Here is a 14,217-nt window from a genome sequence, read left to right on the forward strand (position 1 = left end):
GCGAGTCGAGGCGCGAGGTGGAGAATGAGTGTGCACGTCCGCGCCGTCCAGCTCGGTCCGACCCGGATTTGGTAACATTTTTGCTATGTGATTTACCATGTTTTGGGATTAATAAGTGATTTATATGCATATTTTTCTGTAAATCTACATTTTTTTGTACAAGATGTTCCACAAGTTACGAAGCTAAGGGAAGAAAATGCCAAAGATGTCTCTAGTTGTGCCGGAGCCACGACATAGTTACAACAGACCCAGGTCGGGAAGGAACGCGTCCCGCAGAGCCGTTTCGGAAAGGAATGACGCGGACACTATTATTTAAGGAAATGTTTCTTCACATTAAATGTATACTCGTTTCTTGGTAGGATTGTCAGCTGGTTCTTTCTAATTTTGTGTGTTCATGTAGCCCTTATTCCGTTTGCTTTGTCCCCAGAAGTTGGTGCCCAGACGGGGCACCGGCAGCAAGGCTCTGCTCCTAGGCTGTGGCACGTGTTGGAGAAGCTTCCTCTCCCTGGAAGGACATGCAGACGCAGGAAGTGGGACGTCTCAGGCACCTGCGTGGCCCAGTGGGCTAAGTGTCCGACTCTTGATTTTGACTCAGGCCGTGATCCCAGGGTCATGGCCTCTGTACCGAGCATGGAGCCTGCCTGGGAGTCTCACTCTGTGCCGCCCCGGCTGTGCTCTCTCTCTAAAAAAAAGTGGAAAGTATTAAGGAGAGGCCCTCACGTGTGTGCCTGTCTGGTAAAAGTAGAGAGGTGCTCTTGAATCCCTCTGAGACGTCGTCTGCCCCCCCCACACCGCCACAGATGAGGTCCTAATCACTGATCACAAGTGACACATATAGGACATGTGGACCGTGCAAAGGCCCCGGGCAGGGTGTGGCCTTCCTGGGCTGTACCTGCTTCACATCTCTCTGCGGCTACTGGAGGTTACAATGAGGAATTTTTATCTTTTATTTTATTTTATTTTTTAAGTTTATTTATTTTAAGAGAGACAGAGTGCAGTGGGGGAGGAGGAGAGAGGGAGGGAGATAGAGAATCCCGCGCAGGCCCTGCACAATCAGCACAGAGCCTGCTGTGGGGCTTGAACTCGTGAAACTATGATATCATGATCTGAGCTGAAAGTTAGAGTTAGACGCTTAACTGAGCCACCTAGGCATCCCTATTTTATTTTATTTTTACTTATTTTTTTTAGATAAAGATATTTACATTTTTTAATTTTAAGCTTATTTATTTACTTATTTAGAGAGAGCGTACACAAGCAGGGGAGGGGCAGAGAGAAGAAAAGGCCCATCCCTAAGCATGCTCTGCACCATCAGCCCACAGACCCATGTGGGGCTCAAACTCACGAACCTGTGAGATCATGACCTGAACCAAGATCAAGCGTTGGACAATTAACCTACTCAGCCACCAGGCATTCCACAATGAGGGATTTTTATTTTTTTATTGTAAAAAAAATTCTTTTGTTAAGTTGATATATTTATTTAGAGTGTGAGTGGGGGAGGAGCAGAGAGAGAAGGAGAGAAAATCCCAAGAGGCTCCACACTGCTCAGCCTGACACGGGGCTTAAACTCTCAAAACCATGAGATCATAACCTGAGCTGAAATCAGGAGTCAGATTCTTAACCCACTGAGCCACCCAGGTGCCCCACAATGAGGAATTTTAAAAAAGTAACTAGAAATGAGAAAACACCCAGGTGTTCTCAATTTCTGTTAATGATTTACAGATGTTCAGAAATTTAGGGACCCTAGAATTGGAAGCAACATCTCTATTTGGAGATGCAACTGAGGTCCCGAGAGGAGAAGTGAGCCTGGCCATTGCTGGTCACTGAAAGCCAAGAGCCAGGCTGGGGGTCATGCAGCCCCCAGAGCACAACAGGACACATGTCCACAGGGGAGGGGGCTAGTGGACAGCAGGTAAACCCGCAGGGGCTGCCGGGGAGGACGTCCTGCTGGGGCCACAGCACCTTCTCTCTGCCGGGCAGTGGGTGGAGAGGGAAGGGCTGACCCACTGACCAGGAGCACAGGGATGGCCGGGGACCCAGGCTGTCATGGCCGAGGTGGGGCGTCTCCTCCCCACGCTGGCTGCCAGGAGGGATGTAAGAGATCCAAGCTGAATGAAGCCCGTCTCCCCTTTGAAGAGGAGGCTTCTTGAGAACCAAAGGTGCGTGTCCCTGAGGCAGCGGAAGGCGGTGGGACGCTGGAATGTGTCCCCTGGTGGCAGGGTCACACCAGACCAAACAGGACTCTTTTCCCTTCCATTTAATCGAAGCACTCCTTAGGATTACCACAGATGTTCTAGAAGAAATATAACCAAGGTCCCAAAGCCTCTGTGACCCCAAGCTCTTCCAAGGGGTTTCGCTGCCCAGGAGGACAAAGGACACCGGGAGCTCCCAGAAGCTGGCAGAGGCAGGAAGGAGCCCCGGAGCCCCTGCAGGGGCGCCCACACCTGGGTCTCGGCCTTGCCCCAGAACTGATGGAGGGCAAATCTCTGCTGAGTGAAGCCCCCCGCCCCCCGCCTCACTGTCGTGGCGCACCGCATTATGGCGGCCCCAGGACACGCACACAAGCGACACTTCACAGCGAAAGTGCTGGATCAAATCAAAGTGGCATTTCTATGAAGGAGAAACAAATAAACTGAGATATAGAATGTACCATTAAGTAAAGCATGCATGTTTTGGTGGGAATATGCCAAAAATATAATCAAATATAAACTGAACCCTAGAAAAACTGCTCCCAAATATTGTCATTTTCTCCCATGGCCCCATTGCTGACAAAATCCACCCAAAGTGTAAGCAGGAATGTCAAATATGCCCCAGATGTTTGTAATTCTCTTTTTAGTATCTAGATTCAAAATATATTACATACAATCATGTCTTCAATTGCCTTGTGAAAATTATCACAACGCAGCCTAACTTCCTAGACAGGGACTCACGACTTTGGTGAAGAACTACCCAGGCAAATACTGAATGTGAAAAAAAAAATGTCAATTACAGGCCTGATAACACTGGCCGAGGAAACAGATGGAGATGCGTCCTTTGCTGGAGGACCACTTCATTAAACAGGTGTGGATTCAAGAAGCGGCACTGAAGCTGCCTGCACTAGGGGAGCCGGGGAGGTCGTCCGGCTGCCATAGGGTCAGGTGCAGGGGGCCCCAGCCAGGAGGGCAGGGGTCCAGCGGGCTGGGCCCCTGTGCTCAGTCCGTCCCCCTCTGCCCCAGCAAGGTATGTGTTCTCGGGGTCTTACTTTCTCCCCAAGTCCCAGCCTCTTCTGAAAGTGTTCTCACCGTGCCGAGCTGCTGAAAGCAGTTGGCCAGAGTAATGGGGAGAAGCTGAGCAGAGTCTCAGGGCCGGGTGGCTGGGGGCCCATCCGCCCACCAGTGGGCAGACAGGTCAGTGTTGGTAGTGGAGCAGCTTCGCGTAAGCAGGCTGGCATCTGCCTGATGCGGTCCCCTATCTGGTGTAAGGGTCTGGAGCCCCCTGTGCAGAGGCTGAGCTGTATCCTGGGCTGGCCCTGCCTCCCCTCGCCTCTGACCCTCCTTCCCCAACCTGCCTGAACCTGGCGTTGGGGTCTGGCCCCTGTGCTTTTGCTTTGATAGGATATTTGTGTTTGTGCTCTCTCTCTTTCCATCTTTTTTTTTAAATTAATGTTTTTTAAAATTATTATTTTTGAGAGAGAGACAGACAGACAGACAGCATGAGCAGGGGAGGGTCAGAGAGAGAGAGGGAGACACAGAATCTGAAGACAGGCTATCCAGGCTCTGAGCTGTCAGCACAGAGCCCGATGTGGGGCTCGAACCCACGAACCCTGAGATCATGACCTGAGCCTAAGCCGGACACTTAACCGACTGAGACACCCAGGCGCCCCTGTGCCCACTTTCTTCAAATCTTTGGATTCTCACACATTTTTCTTCACAAAAACGGCTGGCTCCTGACAATCAAAGTTTTGGCTTTTCATACTACTGTCCCTTCCCTGCATTGGTCTGGAACTCGGGAGTAATATTACTTCCTTCCCTGTTTTCCCATGATAACAATTGGGGGAGGCCTCTTATTCTTTGTGGAGAGGAAGACAAAGGCAAAAAGCAAGAGTCCCAAAGGCCACTCAGCCCCAAAGCAGCAGCTGCTGCTCCAGCCTTCATCCCTCCTACGCAAGGCTGCCCGGGTGCCATGCCGGCAGTGTCCGGAGCCAAAGACCACCAGGAATGTGCTGACTCTGCAAGGAGGGAGCCCTCCCACCACCGTCACCACAGGGTGCTGGAGAGGACTTAGCCCAGGACTTGTGCTCGGTGATTGGCGGCATTGGAGGAAACTCCTTTGTTCTGTGTTGGGTGTTCCCAGGGAGCAGTGGTGATTCTGAAAAGGCTGTTTCAGTAATTTTCATCTAGAAGGTGGCAGAACAAGGGCAAGGTTAACATGATCATCGGCAAGCAGGATGGTCTGTCTGGTGTCTGGCTGTCTTGGACACTGCCCCTTTCTGGCTGTTCTGTGGCCCCTACATCCATCCTCCCCTCATCAGCCAGAGTGGTGTCATGTCCCCGGGCTGTGCGTGCCAGCGTCTCTGGTACCCTTTCCCGTGCCCTCTAAAGTGGCGGGAAGACAGGAACTATCTCTGCCTGGTAGAGGCTCACTTCCTACCTCTGTGGGGGCGAGGGGGCGCCTCGAAGCTCAAATCCCATCAGTGTACTGTGCGCTTTGAGTCCTTGCTCTGGAATTTCATCATTGCTTCATAGTCCACTTCAGAAATGGGGATGATTGGTGGTGGCTTTTTTTTTTTGAAGGCTATCTCTAATCATTTTATTAGTAAAATATATCACAAAATAACTTTAAAAATGTTTAATGTTTATTATTTTATAAATGTTTATCCGTTTATTTTTATTTTTTATTTCTTAAATGTTTTTAAATTTATTTTTGAAAAACAGAGACAGTGTGAGCAGGGGAGAGGCAGAGAGGGAGGGAGATACAGAATCTGAAGCAGGATCCAGGCTCTGAGCTGTCAGCACAGAGCCTGACGCAGGGATCGAACTTATGAACCATGAGATCATGACCTGAGCCAAAGCTGGACACAACCAACTGGGCCACCCAGGTGCCCCTATTTATCCATTTTTGAGAGAAAGACAGAGTGTGAGTAGGGAAGGGGCAGAGAAAGAGGGGGAGACACAGAATCTGAAGCAGGCTCCAGGCTTTGAGCTGTCAGCACAGAGCCTGACGTGGGGCATGATCCCACAAACTGCAAGATCGTGACCTGAGTCAAAGTCAGCCACTCAAACACTAAGCCACCAGGTGCCCCAAATGTTTATTTAGCTTTGAGAGAGAGACAGAGAGACAGAGACAGAGAGAGATTGAAATCGAGCGCACACACACGAGTGGGGGAGGGGGCAGCGCGAGAGGGAGACACAGAATCCAAAGCAGACTCCCCGCTCTGAGCTGTCAGCACAGAGCCTGATGTGGGGCTCACATTCATGAACCGAGAGATCATGACCTGAGCCTAAGTCGGATGCTTAACTGACTGAGCCACCCAGGCACCCCCATTTATTTTTAAAGTAAACTCTAGCCCCAACTTGGGGCTCGAACTCACGACTCCAAGATCAAGAGTTGCACATTCTACCAGCTGAGCCACCCAGGTGCCATCATAAAAACCTTACCTTGAAAGCCCTCTGCATGTTGTAATAGTTTCCTATTGCTGTTGTGTTTGGCTGTCTATGCCAGCCATAATCAGCCAGGATGGTTCCTTCTGGAAGCTGTAGGAGAGAATCAATTCCATGGCTCTTCCAGCTTCTAGAAGCTGTCAACATTCCGTGGCTCCTGGCTGCACCACTCCAATGTCTTGTCTCCACAGGGACATCGACACTCCTGCGACGTCCCCTTAAAATGTGATTACAGTTAGGGCCCATCAGGACAATCCACAATGACCTCCTCATCTCAAGGCCCTGCAAGATCTCTTCTGCTGCGTAAGTGACATATTCGCAGGTGGCAGGGTCAGGGTGTGGACATGGACTCAGCCAACCACGTATGCCCCTGACCATGGCCGATTACTGTCTTGCCCCTAATCAGCAGGCTGCTCAGTTTGCTATTTGAAGCTCTGTGTAAGTGGTTTTGCACCACAGGTGTGCTTCTGCAACTTGTTTTTCGTGCTCAACACAAAGGGCTTTGTGCCACGGCGGGGAGGCGCCCATGCTATCAGCTGTCTCTTGTGTGTGGACGGATGGCACGTGCTTGTTTCTCCACAGCTGGCTAACCTCCAACTTCGCACAGTATTTCCACCTTTTTTTAACCCTTTAATAACCCATAATAGACGCAGACCCCTCACAGAGTACCCTCTCCCCAGTGGAGACCCTTCCTGGCTCTCAGGGACATGCAGAGTGTTCCAAGGCTCTGTGAAGCATTTCCCTCTGTGGCCTGAGTTGTTAAAACATTAGATGTAATCTTCCCTTTCACACATGCAGAGCCGAGGCGCTCCATCCCGGCTCAAACCCCAGTCTGTGCCCCAGAGGTGAGAAGTGCCCTCCCCCCATTTAGGAGGGGGGAGTCAGTCAGTGAGGGTCCCAGCATTCATTTCGGTCCATGTCTCCCATCTTCCGCCTGAAGATTTGTGTGCTGCCAACAGGTTGATTCTCTAGGGCTGCCACAGAGGGCTCCAACAAGAAGGCTTGCCTTTAAGGCACATCCTAAATCCCAGGTGATCTCATCTTGGGATCGTTAATCACATCTGCATAGAGTTTTTCTCCAAATGGGACAATCACAGGTTTTGAGTCGACATGCCTTTGGGAATCACGATTCAATCCATTCTGGGGGGTAGGGCAGCTTTGAGATCCTGGGGCGCCTACACCAGGACCTTCAGCCTACTGCTGTCTTCACAGGATTTGAGTGAAATATGAACTGAGGGGTCCCCAGACCAAGGGAAGTGCTGGGGCTCTCACTTCCCGGAGTACCCACTTTGGTGACCACAGGTGCCTGTGTGCAGAGGTAACAACCCAGACACCCTAGGGCAAGAGCCTCCGAGAGCAGCGTTCTTTCTGAGTTTGTGGGCTGCAGTGAGAAGCCCCAGATTTGTGATTAGATCCTGGCCCCCGCCCCAAACCACGGGCCACCAGCCTGAGTGGCCTCCACTTATGGGAACTGAGTTCTTCGATTCTGCCAGCATGGCATGTGTGGGCAAATTCAGACCCCAAGGCCACCAGGAGGAAAGGTTGCTGCCCTGTAGGATGGGTCAACAACCCCATGGGAGATGGACAAGGGGAGGGCCAGGAAGGGGTGCTGCCAGGACCACTGCTGTCCAGCTGCAAGGGGAAAACAGGACAGGGGATGGTGAGAGAGTGACCGGAGGACTCTCTGAGTAGGGGGTCCTAGGGCCGCCACTCTTGCCTCCACAGCCACTCATGTTGGGGTAGGACCACAGCCCAGCTGCTTTATGCCAGGAAACCCAGACTTTGTCCCTTGAGGGGTCGGGCTTTGTGTCCTGGATGGAGAGTTGTGTGTCCTGTGTGTCCCAAGAAGGGATGTGTGTCCTGTGGGGGCTGTGTGTCCTCAGATGGGGGTGGGTCCCGGGAGGGGGGCTGTGTCCTGTGGGGGTCCATGTGTCCCAGGAGGGGAAGCTGTGTGTCCAGGGAGGCTGTGTGTCCCTGGGGGTGAGGCTCTGTGTTCTGTGAAAGTTTGTATGGGGGTGTGTGTCTATACTTCCATATACTTCCACTTCTCACTTCCATCGATTTTGCAATTTTTGTGTACATTTTACTTTTATACACGTAAAAAACGTATAATGCATTATTTTTACCCACTCATCTTTTCAATCAATTAAAAATAAGAAAAAGTCTCACGTTTATTTTATATGATTCCTGGGGGGTGGGGTTCTGGCTATATTTGGGGCTGTGGGCCCTGACTGCTCGAGACCCGGGAGGGGCGCGGGTGCCTCTTTGAATCGTCCAGCCCGCCTGGGTGGGTTGCCCTGTATCTCCTCTGAAACGGTACGAGGTTCTCCACCCCGGAACCCGCCCAGCCCTCTGCCGCCCAGGCCCCGCCCCCAGCCAAAGGCCCACCTCCCTCCGCTCAGGCCCCGCCCCCGACGGGCCTCCGCCCCCTCGCACGTGACGCTCTCGGTGCTCCCTCAAAGCCCTGGCCAGGACCAGGTGGATGCGCTCGGCGCTCCGCGGCTCTCTGGCTGCGCGCGCACGCACGTCCGCTCCTCGCTTCCGGCGCGGTGGCCTCCGGCGGGCAGACGGGACCCCAGCGCCCGGCCTCCTTTAGGACATGCGGCGCTGAGGAGCGGCGGACCCTTCGCGGCGGCGCCATGAACCTCCTGCCGTGTAACCCCCACGGCAACGGGCTGCTCTACGCCGGCTTCAACCAGGACCACGGTAAGGGCGCCCCTGCGCGCCCTCGGGCCCCGACCCGGCCTCTTCTGGAGTCCCACGACCCGGCCGGCCCTCCCCCGACGCCCCCTGACCGGGCCGGGCCCCTTCCCCGATGCTCCCCCTCCAGGCCCAACCGGTCTTCCCCGAACACCTGCCAGTTCGGCTGGTTCCCACCCCAGACGATCCTCACCCGGTCTGACCCCTCCCCCGACACCCTCCGACCGGGCCCCTCCCCCAACGCTTCTCGCGGGGCCGGGCCCCTAACCAGACGCCCCCCAACCCCACCCGATCCCCTCCCCAGGGCGGCCCTCCCGCCGCCGCTCCCACTCCGGGCGGGGGAGGGGCGGTGTGGGCCGAGGTCGGGGCGGGTCCCTCGCCTCCGGACTTTCGTGGAGCCCCGGGGCGGCGGCCGCACCCTCTGGGTCTGTGTTCCGTGGCCCCCCGGGCTCCCACCGGGCTCGGCGCTAACCCGGGTTTTTCCTCACCGCGTATATTGGGGTCTGCTTCGAAATTCCGCTTCTCCCCCGTACTCATTTAGGGTGTCCGGCGCGCAAGCTGTGGTGGGCTTGAAAACACTTCGTTTCCTTTTCCGGAGCGTACTTGGACTTTTCTTGACGGTTCGCGCGGGCCTGGGGACCTCGCTGGGTGGAGGTCTACCCTCGCCCTTCCGGTTGGTTTTATTGAGAAAGTCCGTGAACTACCCCAGCGGTTTCTTCTTGTTGAGTGAAATCAAAGGACTCGAAGGACTTGATTGTCGACTATGCCTTTGGGGGGAAACGCGCCCCCCCCCCCCGCAAATTTTTGACTCCAGCTGAGGCCTCTCGGTGGTTCCAGCCACCCCTGCAGCCGCGTCCGGGAAGGCCCGCGGCGGGGCGGGCGGGCGGGGCGGACTCGGGTCCGCCGAGCTCCTCCGCGGCAGGTTTACTGGTTTTGTCCCCGAGAAGACCCGGGTGACGGCTGCCGCCCAAGAACAGACTTCCGAGGGCTTTTGCGTGGTGGCTTTGGAAGTTTTCTCTCTGAGGGGAAGCCGGTAAGTGCTTCAGGGTCCCGTTTTTGTGAAACGCGCTCTAAACAGCCGGCGCCGGGGCTGCCCAGCTGCGGCTGGCTTGTGTGTCCCTTGTGCCCCTGCCCTGCTGGGCGCTGACGGGCAGGTCGGACCTGTCCGCAGGTGTCGATTGTGGGGTCACAGGTGGGCGGGGGAGACAGGCGGAGCTGGGGGTGGGAGGCTCTCGTGCCGCGGGCGGATGGAGGGTTTGCTTCCGGCCGCCGAGGTCGTGGGGCGCTGGCTGGAGGGGCGGGGGGCGTCGGGCCGAGCGCTGGTTGTGGTCGGTCGGCCCGCACGGATTGTGGAAGACCGTGTTCGTGACGGAGGAGGCGGGAGTTTGCGGCCAGAGGTTGGGCGTTGGGCAATTACGTGGCCGAACGTTTAGGGGTCTGATTTCCAGAGGAGGGCGGAGGGGTTTTTAGAGTCCTTGATGACCTCTGAGCGCTCTTGACCGGATTAACACCGAAACCGCAATTCTTCAGAAAACGTTTTCAGTGGAAAGAGTTGGTGTCTGGTACCGAGGGAGGGAGAGGTAATTGTAACAACTCGTGTGATGTCTGTTGTGTTTACAGATGCAAAAAAGCTGGGCGACTTTAAGTTATTTCGTGCTGGAGAGTCGTTCCTCGTACCTGCCTTGTTGTGGCCGAGGGGCCTTTGTGCTGTTTCAGCACAGTGATGGAGACTCCTGAGACAGCAGTTATCTAAGAGCCCAGTGAAGTTGACAGCATTTTTATAAAGGTTTCATCAAAGTTTTTTCTTAACTCATTTGTTTATTTTTGAGAGAGAGAGAGAGAGAGAGAGAGAGAGAGAGAGAGAGAGAGAGAGGGAGAGGATCCTAAGCGGGCTCTGCAGTGAGAGAGCGGAGCGCGATTCCGGGTGGACTCCAGCCAATCATCAGGTCTTAAACTGAGCCAAACAAGTTTCTTAGCTAACTGAGCACCCAGGTGCCCCAGAGGTGGTTTTTTAAAATACGACTGTGGCTCTTAAAAGAGTCTATTTCTGTTGTCTGAAAAATACCCGTTTGTAAACCCAGGTCATCTCATTGTAACTATTTGTAAGTAAAGTTAGTATTTTGGGGGGAAAAATGCCTTTCTACTTAAGCTTCTGGTTACATTTGGGTTAATTCTCTGTAACATAAATTTATACCAGATGGTTGAGTTTATTACATTTTGTTTTTACTTACACTGATTTTTCATTTTTGCATACATTAAGAAAATTTTTTTATGTTTCTTTTTGAGAGACAATGTGAGCAGGGGAGGGGCAGAGAGAGAGGGAGGGAGACACAGAATCTGAAGCAGGCTCCAGGCTCTGAGCTGTCAGCACAGAGTCCAACACGGGGCTCAGACTCACAAACCCCAAGACCATGACCTGAGCTGAAGTCGGACACTTAACTGACTGAGCCACCCAGGTGCCCCAAGCATTTTATTTTAAATATATTCTCAGTGTTTATTTTGAGAGAGTGTGTGCACGTGCATAAGTGGGAGAGGGTCAGGGAGAGGGAAGGTGAGAATACCAAGCCGGCTGGGTACTGCCAGTTCAGAGCTTGATGTGGGGCTGGATCTCAGGAACTGAGAGATCCTGACCTGAACCAAAATCAGGAGTCGGTTATCCAACTGATAGAGCCACCCAGATGCCCCTAGCATTTTAATTTAATTTATTTTGAGAGAATGTGTGTGAATGCAAGTAGGGGAGGGGCAGAAGGAGGGAGAATCCCAAGCGGGCTCTGAGATGTCAGCACAGAACCCTACTTAGGCTTGAACCCAGGATGATGACCTGAGCTAAAACCAAGAGTCTGACACTTAACTGACTGATCCATCCAGGCATTTTTAAAATTTTTATTTAGCATTTTAAACTCTCATTGCAACTTTTGGCTTAGAAATCATTGGTTGGTTTTTTTAATTTTCTTACATGAAATGTAGCTGACACACAGTATTCCATTCATTTCAGGTGTACAAGAAATCATTTTTAAAAGGGCTTTCATAATTTTAAATGTTCAGACTTTATCTTCTAAAGTTAATTTGGAATATTGTCTTCAAGGCTCTTTAATGTTGAGATGTACACTTCTTTAAGTTGCTGCCTATTTTGGAGTATGTACTGCACTTGCTTATCCTGCCTGCATGAACCAAGACCTGAGGCCATGGATTCCTTGACCTCCTTCACTGTAGTTACAGAAAATAGGGGCGTATTTGCTCGTAGGCTTGTAGGTAAGTGCTCCGTGCAGGCACAGCAGGGGCATTGCAGGTATGGTTCCCGCACCACCGCAGTAGAGGGACTATCACAATAAAGTGAGTCAGATGGATATTTTGATTTCCCAGTGCTTCTAAAAGTTATGTTTATACCGTGTTGTAGTCTGTTAAGCGTGCAGTAGCATTATATCTTTTAAAAACCCGCTGTACGTGCCTTAATTAAAAAATATCCATTGCTAAAAACAATACTAGCCATCCTCTGAGTTTTAGTGATTTATAATCACTGGTCACAGATCACCATAATAAATAAAATGGAAAAGTTCAGAATATTGCTAGAATTAGCAGGATGTGAGACAGAGACCTGAGTGAGCAAATGCTGTGGAAAAACGGTGCTGATAGACCTGCTTGAGGCAGGGTTGCCACAGATCTTCGATTAGTAAGAAACGCAACGTCTGTGAAGCGAAAGGAAAGCAGGCGTGCCTGCGTGTAGAATGCCCGTCTGTGATCCCGATGTCCTGGTTCCGCACCACCAGGCGCACCAAGGGTGCATGGGGTCACCCGCTGTTTGGCTGATGGTTCCTGTGGGGAAAAGGACTATTAAGACAGCAAGAATAGGGGCGCCTGGGGGGCTCAGTCGGTTGGGCGTCCGGCTTCAGCTCAGGTCATGATCTCACAGTTCGTGGGTTTGAACCCTGCGTCGGGCTCTGTGCTGACAACTCAGAGCCTGGAACCTGATTTGGATTCTGTGTCGTGCTCTCTCTGACCCTCCCCTGGTCGTGCTGTCTCTCTCTGTGTCTCAGAAATAAATAAATAGGGAAATTTTTTTTTTTAAAAAGCAAGAATAATGCCTATCCTCCTCAGAGTGGGTCCAACTTTTGGTGCTTGTAATACTTTTCCTGCTAACTTTTTATTGAGGTATTTGAAACTTAAGAAAAGTGCACACATTCTAAGTCTTTAGCCTGATGAGTTTTTCAAACAGAACCCAGCACCCAGGCTAGGAAACTGAACCTGTCTGGTCATCTGTCTGTGTTCCTTCCAAACCGCTGCCTCAGTCTAACTTCCAGCCATTTAGATTAGTTTTGCTTGTCTCTGAACAGAGTTCTTGTTCCTGATCTTTTAAAAGCATTTTTTTAATGTTTATTTTTGAGAGAGAGTGAGAGTGTGAGCGGGGAAGGGTAGAGAGAGAGGGAGAGGAGACACAGAATCCGAAGCAGGCTCTGGCTCTGAGCAGTCAGCGCAGAGCTTGACGCAGGGCTCGAACCCACCAACTGTGAGACTGTGGCCTGAGGCCAAGTCGGATGCTTAAGCCGCTGAGCCTCCCGGACGCCCCTTATTCTTGATTTTTTTTTTTTTATTCAACATGATGTTGTGGGAGATTTTCCACATCGTTGAGTATCGTTACAGATCATTCTCATTGATGCATAGTGGTTTTTTGTGTGGGTGATTCATAATTCATTCCGTCTGCCATTGAGGGGGGCATTTAGGTGGGTTCCCAGTTTTTGGCTGTTAATGATGCATGATAGCACTGCTGTGACCAATCCAGGGCATGCCTTTGGTGAACACACGTTACCATTTCTGCGAGGTCTCCACGCCGAGGAGTGACGTTGACAGTGACGTTGAGTGCGTGGTGCAGGTTGCCTAGAGGTGTGCCGTCCGCCAGCTGGGGAGCCCCCACAGAGAGCCTCTCGGTCCGCTTGTGCTTGGTGTTTGCTGCATTAACAACCTGGCGTGTGACCTGGAGGCAGTGGCCTTGGTCACTCAAAGTGATCTTGACAGGGTTTTACAGGTGGGAGGAGGTCATGGGAGACCTCAGGCCACCCTCTGGAAGGCCACACTGTAGCAGCCCTTTCGTCCCCTGGCCCAGCCTGGAGTGCCTCGTTTGCTGGGGCTCCTGCCTACAGCTGTCCTCCAGGAGCAGGGACTTGTCTGCCAGAGCTCTGAGGAAAGGCTGCTTTCTCTGGATCCCCTTGCTTTTGCCCGTTCAGCCCCAGGGCCCTTAGCGAAGACCCGACAGATGACTAACCAGCCAGTCTTTCTCACACTTTAGGATGCTTTGCATGTGGGATGGAAAACGGATTCCGAGTCTATAACACTGATCCACTAAAAGAAAAAGAGAAACAAGGTAAGGAGTAACCGACATTTCATGCTTTCTCCTTTTTTCTAACCTTCATAGCTCTACCTTTTCCCTCCTTCAGCCTGGACGGGGCACTCCTCTTTTTTCTTTGAGCTGCTACTAGTGCCCAGCTCTTCTTCGGGGCCGGGATCCAGTGGGGATCCAGTGGGTGTGGCCCGACTGATTTCTCCAGTGAACGTGAACTTTGAACCATCATGTGTCTTTGCCCTGTCTTCAGTTCTTCTGGCTGTCCCGGAAGGGCACTGTGTGGTTGATGCAGGCCATTTTCACTCATCCTGTTGAATGTAAAATTGGAGGGAGCTTTAGCGATGGTTTAATTTAGCACATGGGAGGCCTAACTCTTGATAAGTAACCATTTAGGAAATATTATCTATGCCAATAAATTATAGTTGCTTCTCGTTACTTGTTTCAGTGTCTTAAATTATGTTTTTGTGGAATACAAGTTTCAGAAGGTTCTCAAGTGGACTTAGCTAGAATCAGGACTTCTATTGGTAATAAAATAATGGTGGTCTT

At 51.9% G+C, this 14,217-nt stretch overlaps 1 protein-coding gene and 1 long non-coding RNA gene across 7 annotated transcripts in view; one reads left to right on the forward strand and one right to left on the reverse strand.

Moving 5' to 3' along the window:
• Window positions 1-9,189, reverse strand: part of LOC115281830 — a 10,547-nt gene extending 1,358 nt beyond the window's left edge. Inside the window, exon 1 of the long non-coding RNA XR_003904420.1 lies at window positions 8,825-9,189. This is a non-coding gene — a long non-coding RNA (uncharacterized LOC115281830). The remainder of the gene's footprint in view (window positions 1-8,824) is intronic.
• Window positions 8,137-14,217, forward strand: part of WDR45B (WD repeat domain 45B) — a 20,669-nt gene continuing 14,588 nt past the window's right edge. For 2 of the 6 annotated variants that reach the window (XM_029927453.1, XM_029927458.1), the window contains exons 1-2: window positions 8,137-8,342; window positions 13,618-13,692. In XM_029927453.1, coding sequence (XP_029783313.1) covers window positions 8,276-8,342; window positions 13,618-13,692 — 142 coding nt within the window. In that variant the 5' untranslated portion in view covers window positions 8,137-8,275. Of the gene's footprint in view, window positions 8,343-9,272; window positions 9,370-9,610; window positions 9,734-9,802; window positions 9,917-13,617; window positions 13,693-14,217 lie in introns of those variants that run through there. The other 4 variants (XM_029927456.1, XM_029927455.1, XM_029927459.1 and 1 more) reach the window with 4 other exon arrangements.

Source organism: Suricata suricatta, chromosome 17 (assembly GCF_006229205.1).
Source record: "Suricata suricatta isolate VVHF042 chromosome 17, meerkat_22Aug2017_6uvM2_HiC, whole genome shotgun sequence".
Lineage (NCBI taxonomy): Eukaryota > Metazoa > Chordata > Mammalia > Carnivora > Herpestidae > Suricata > Suricata suricatta.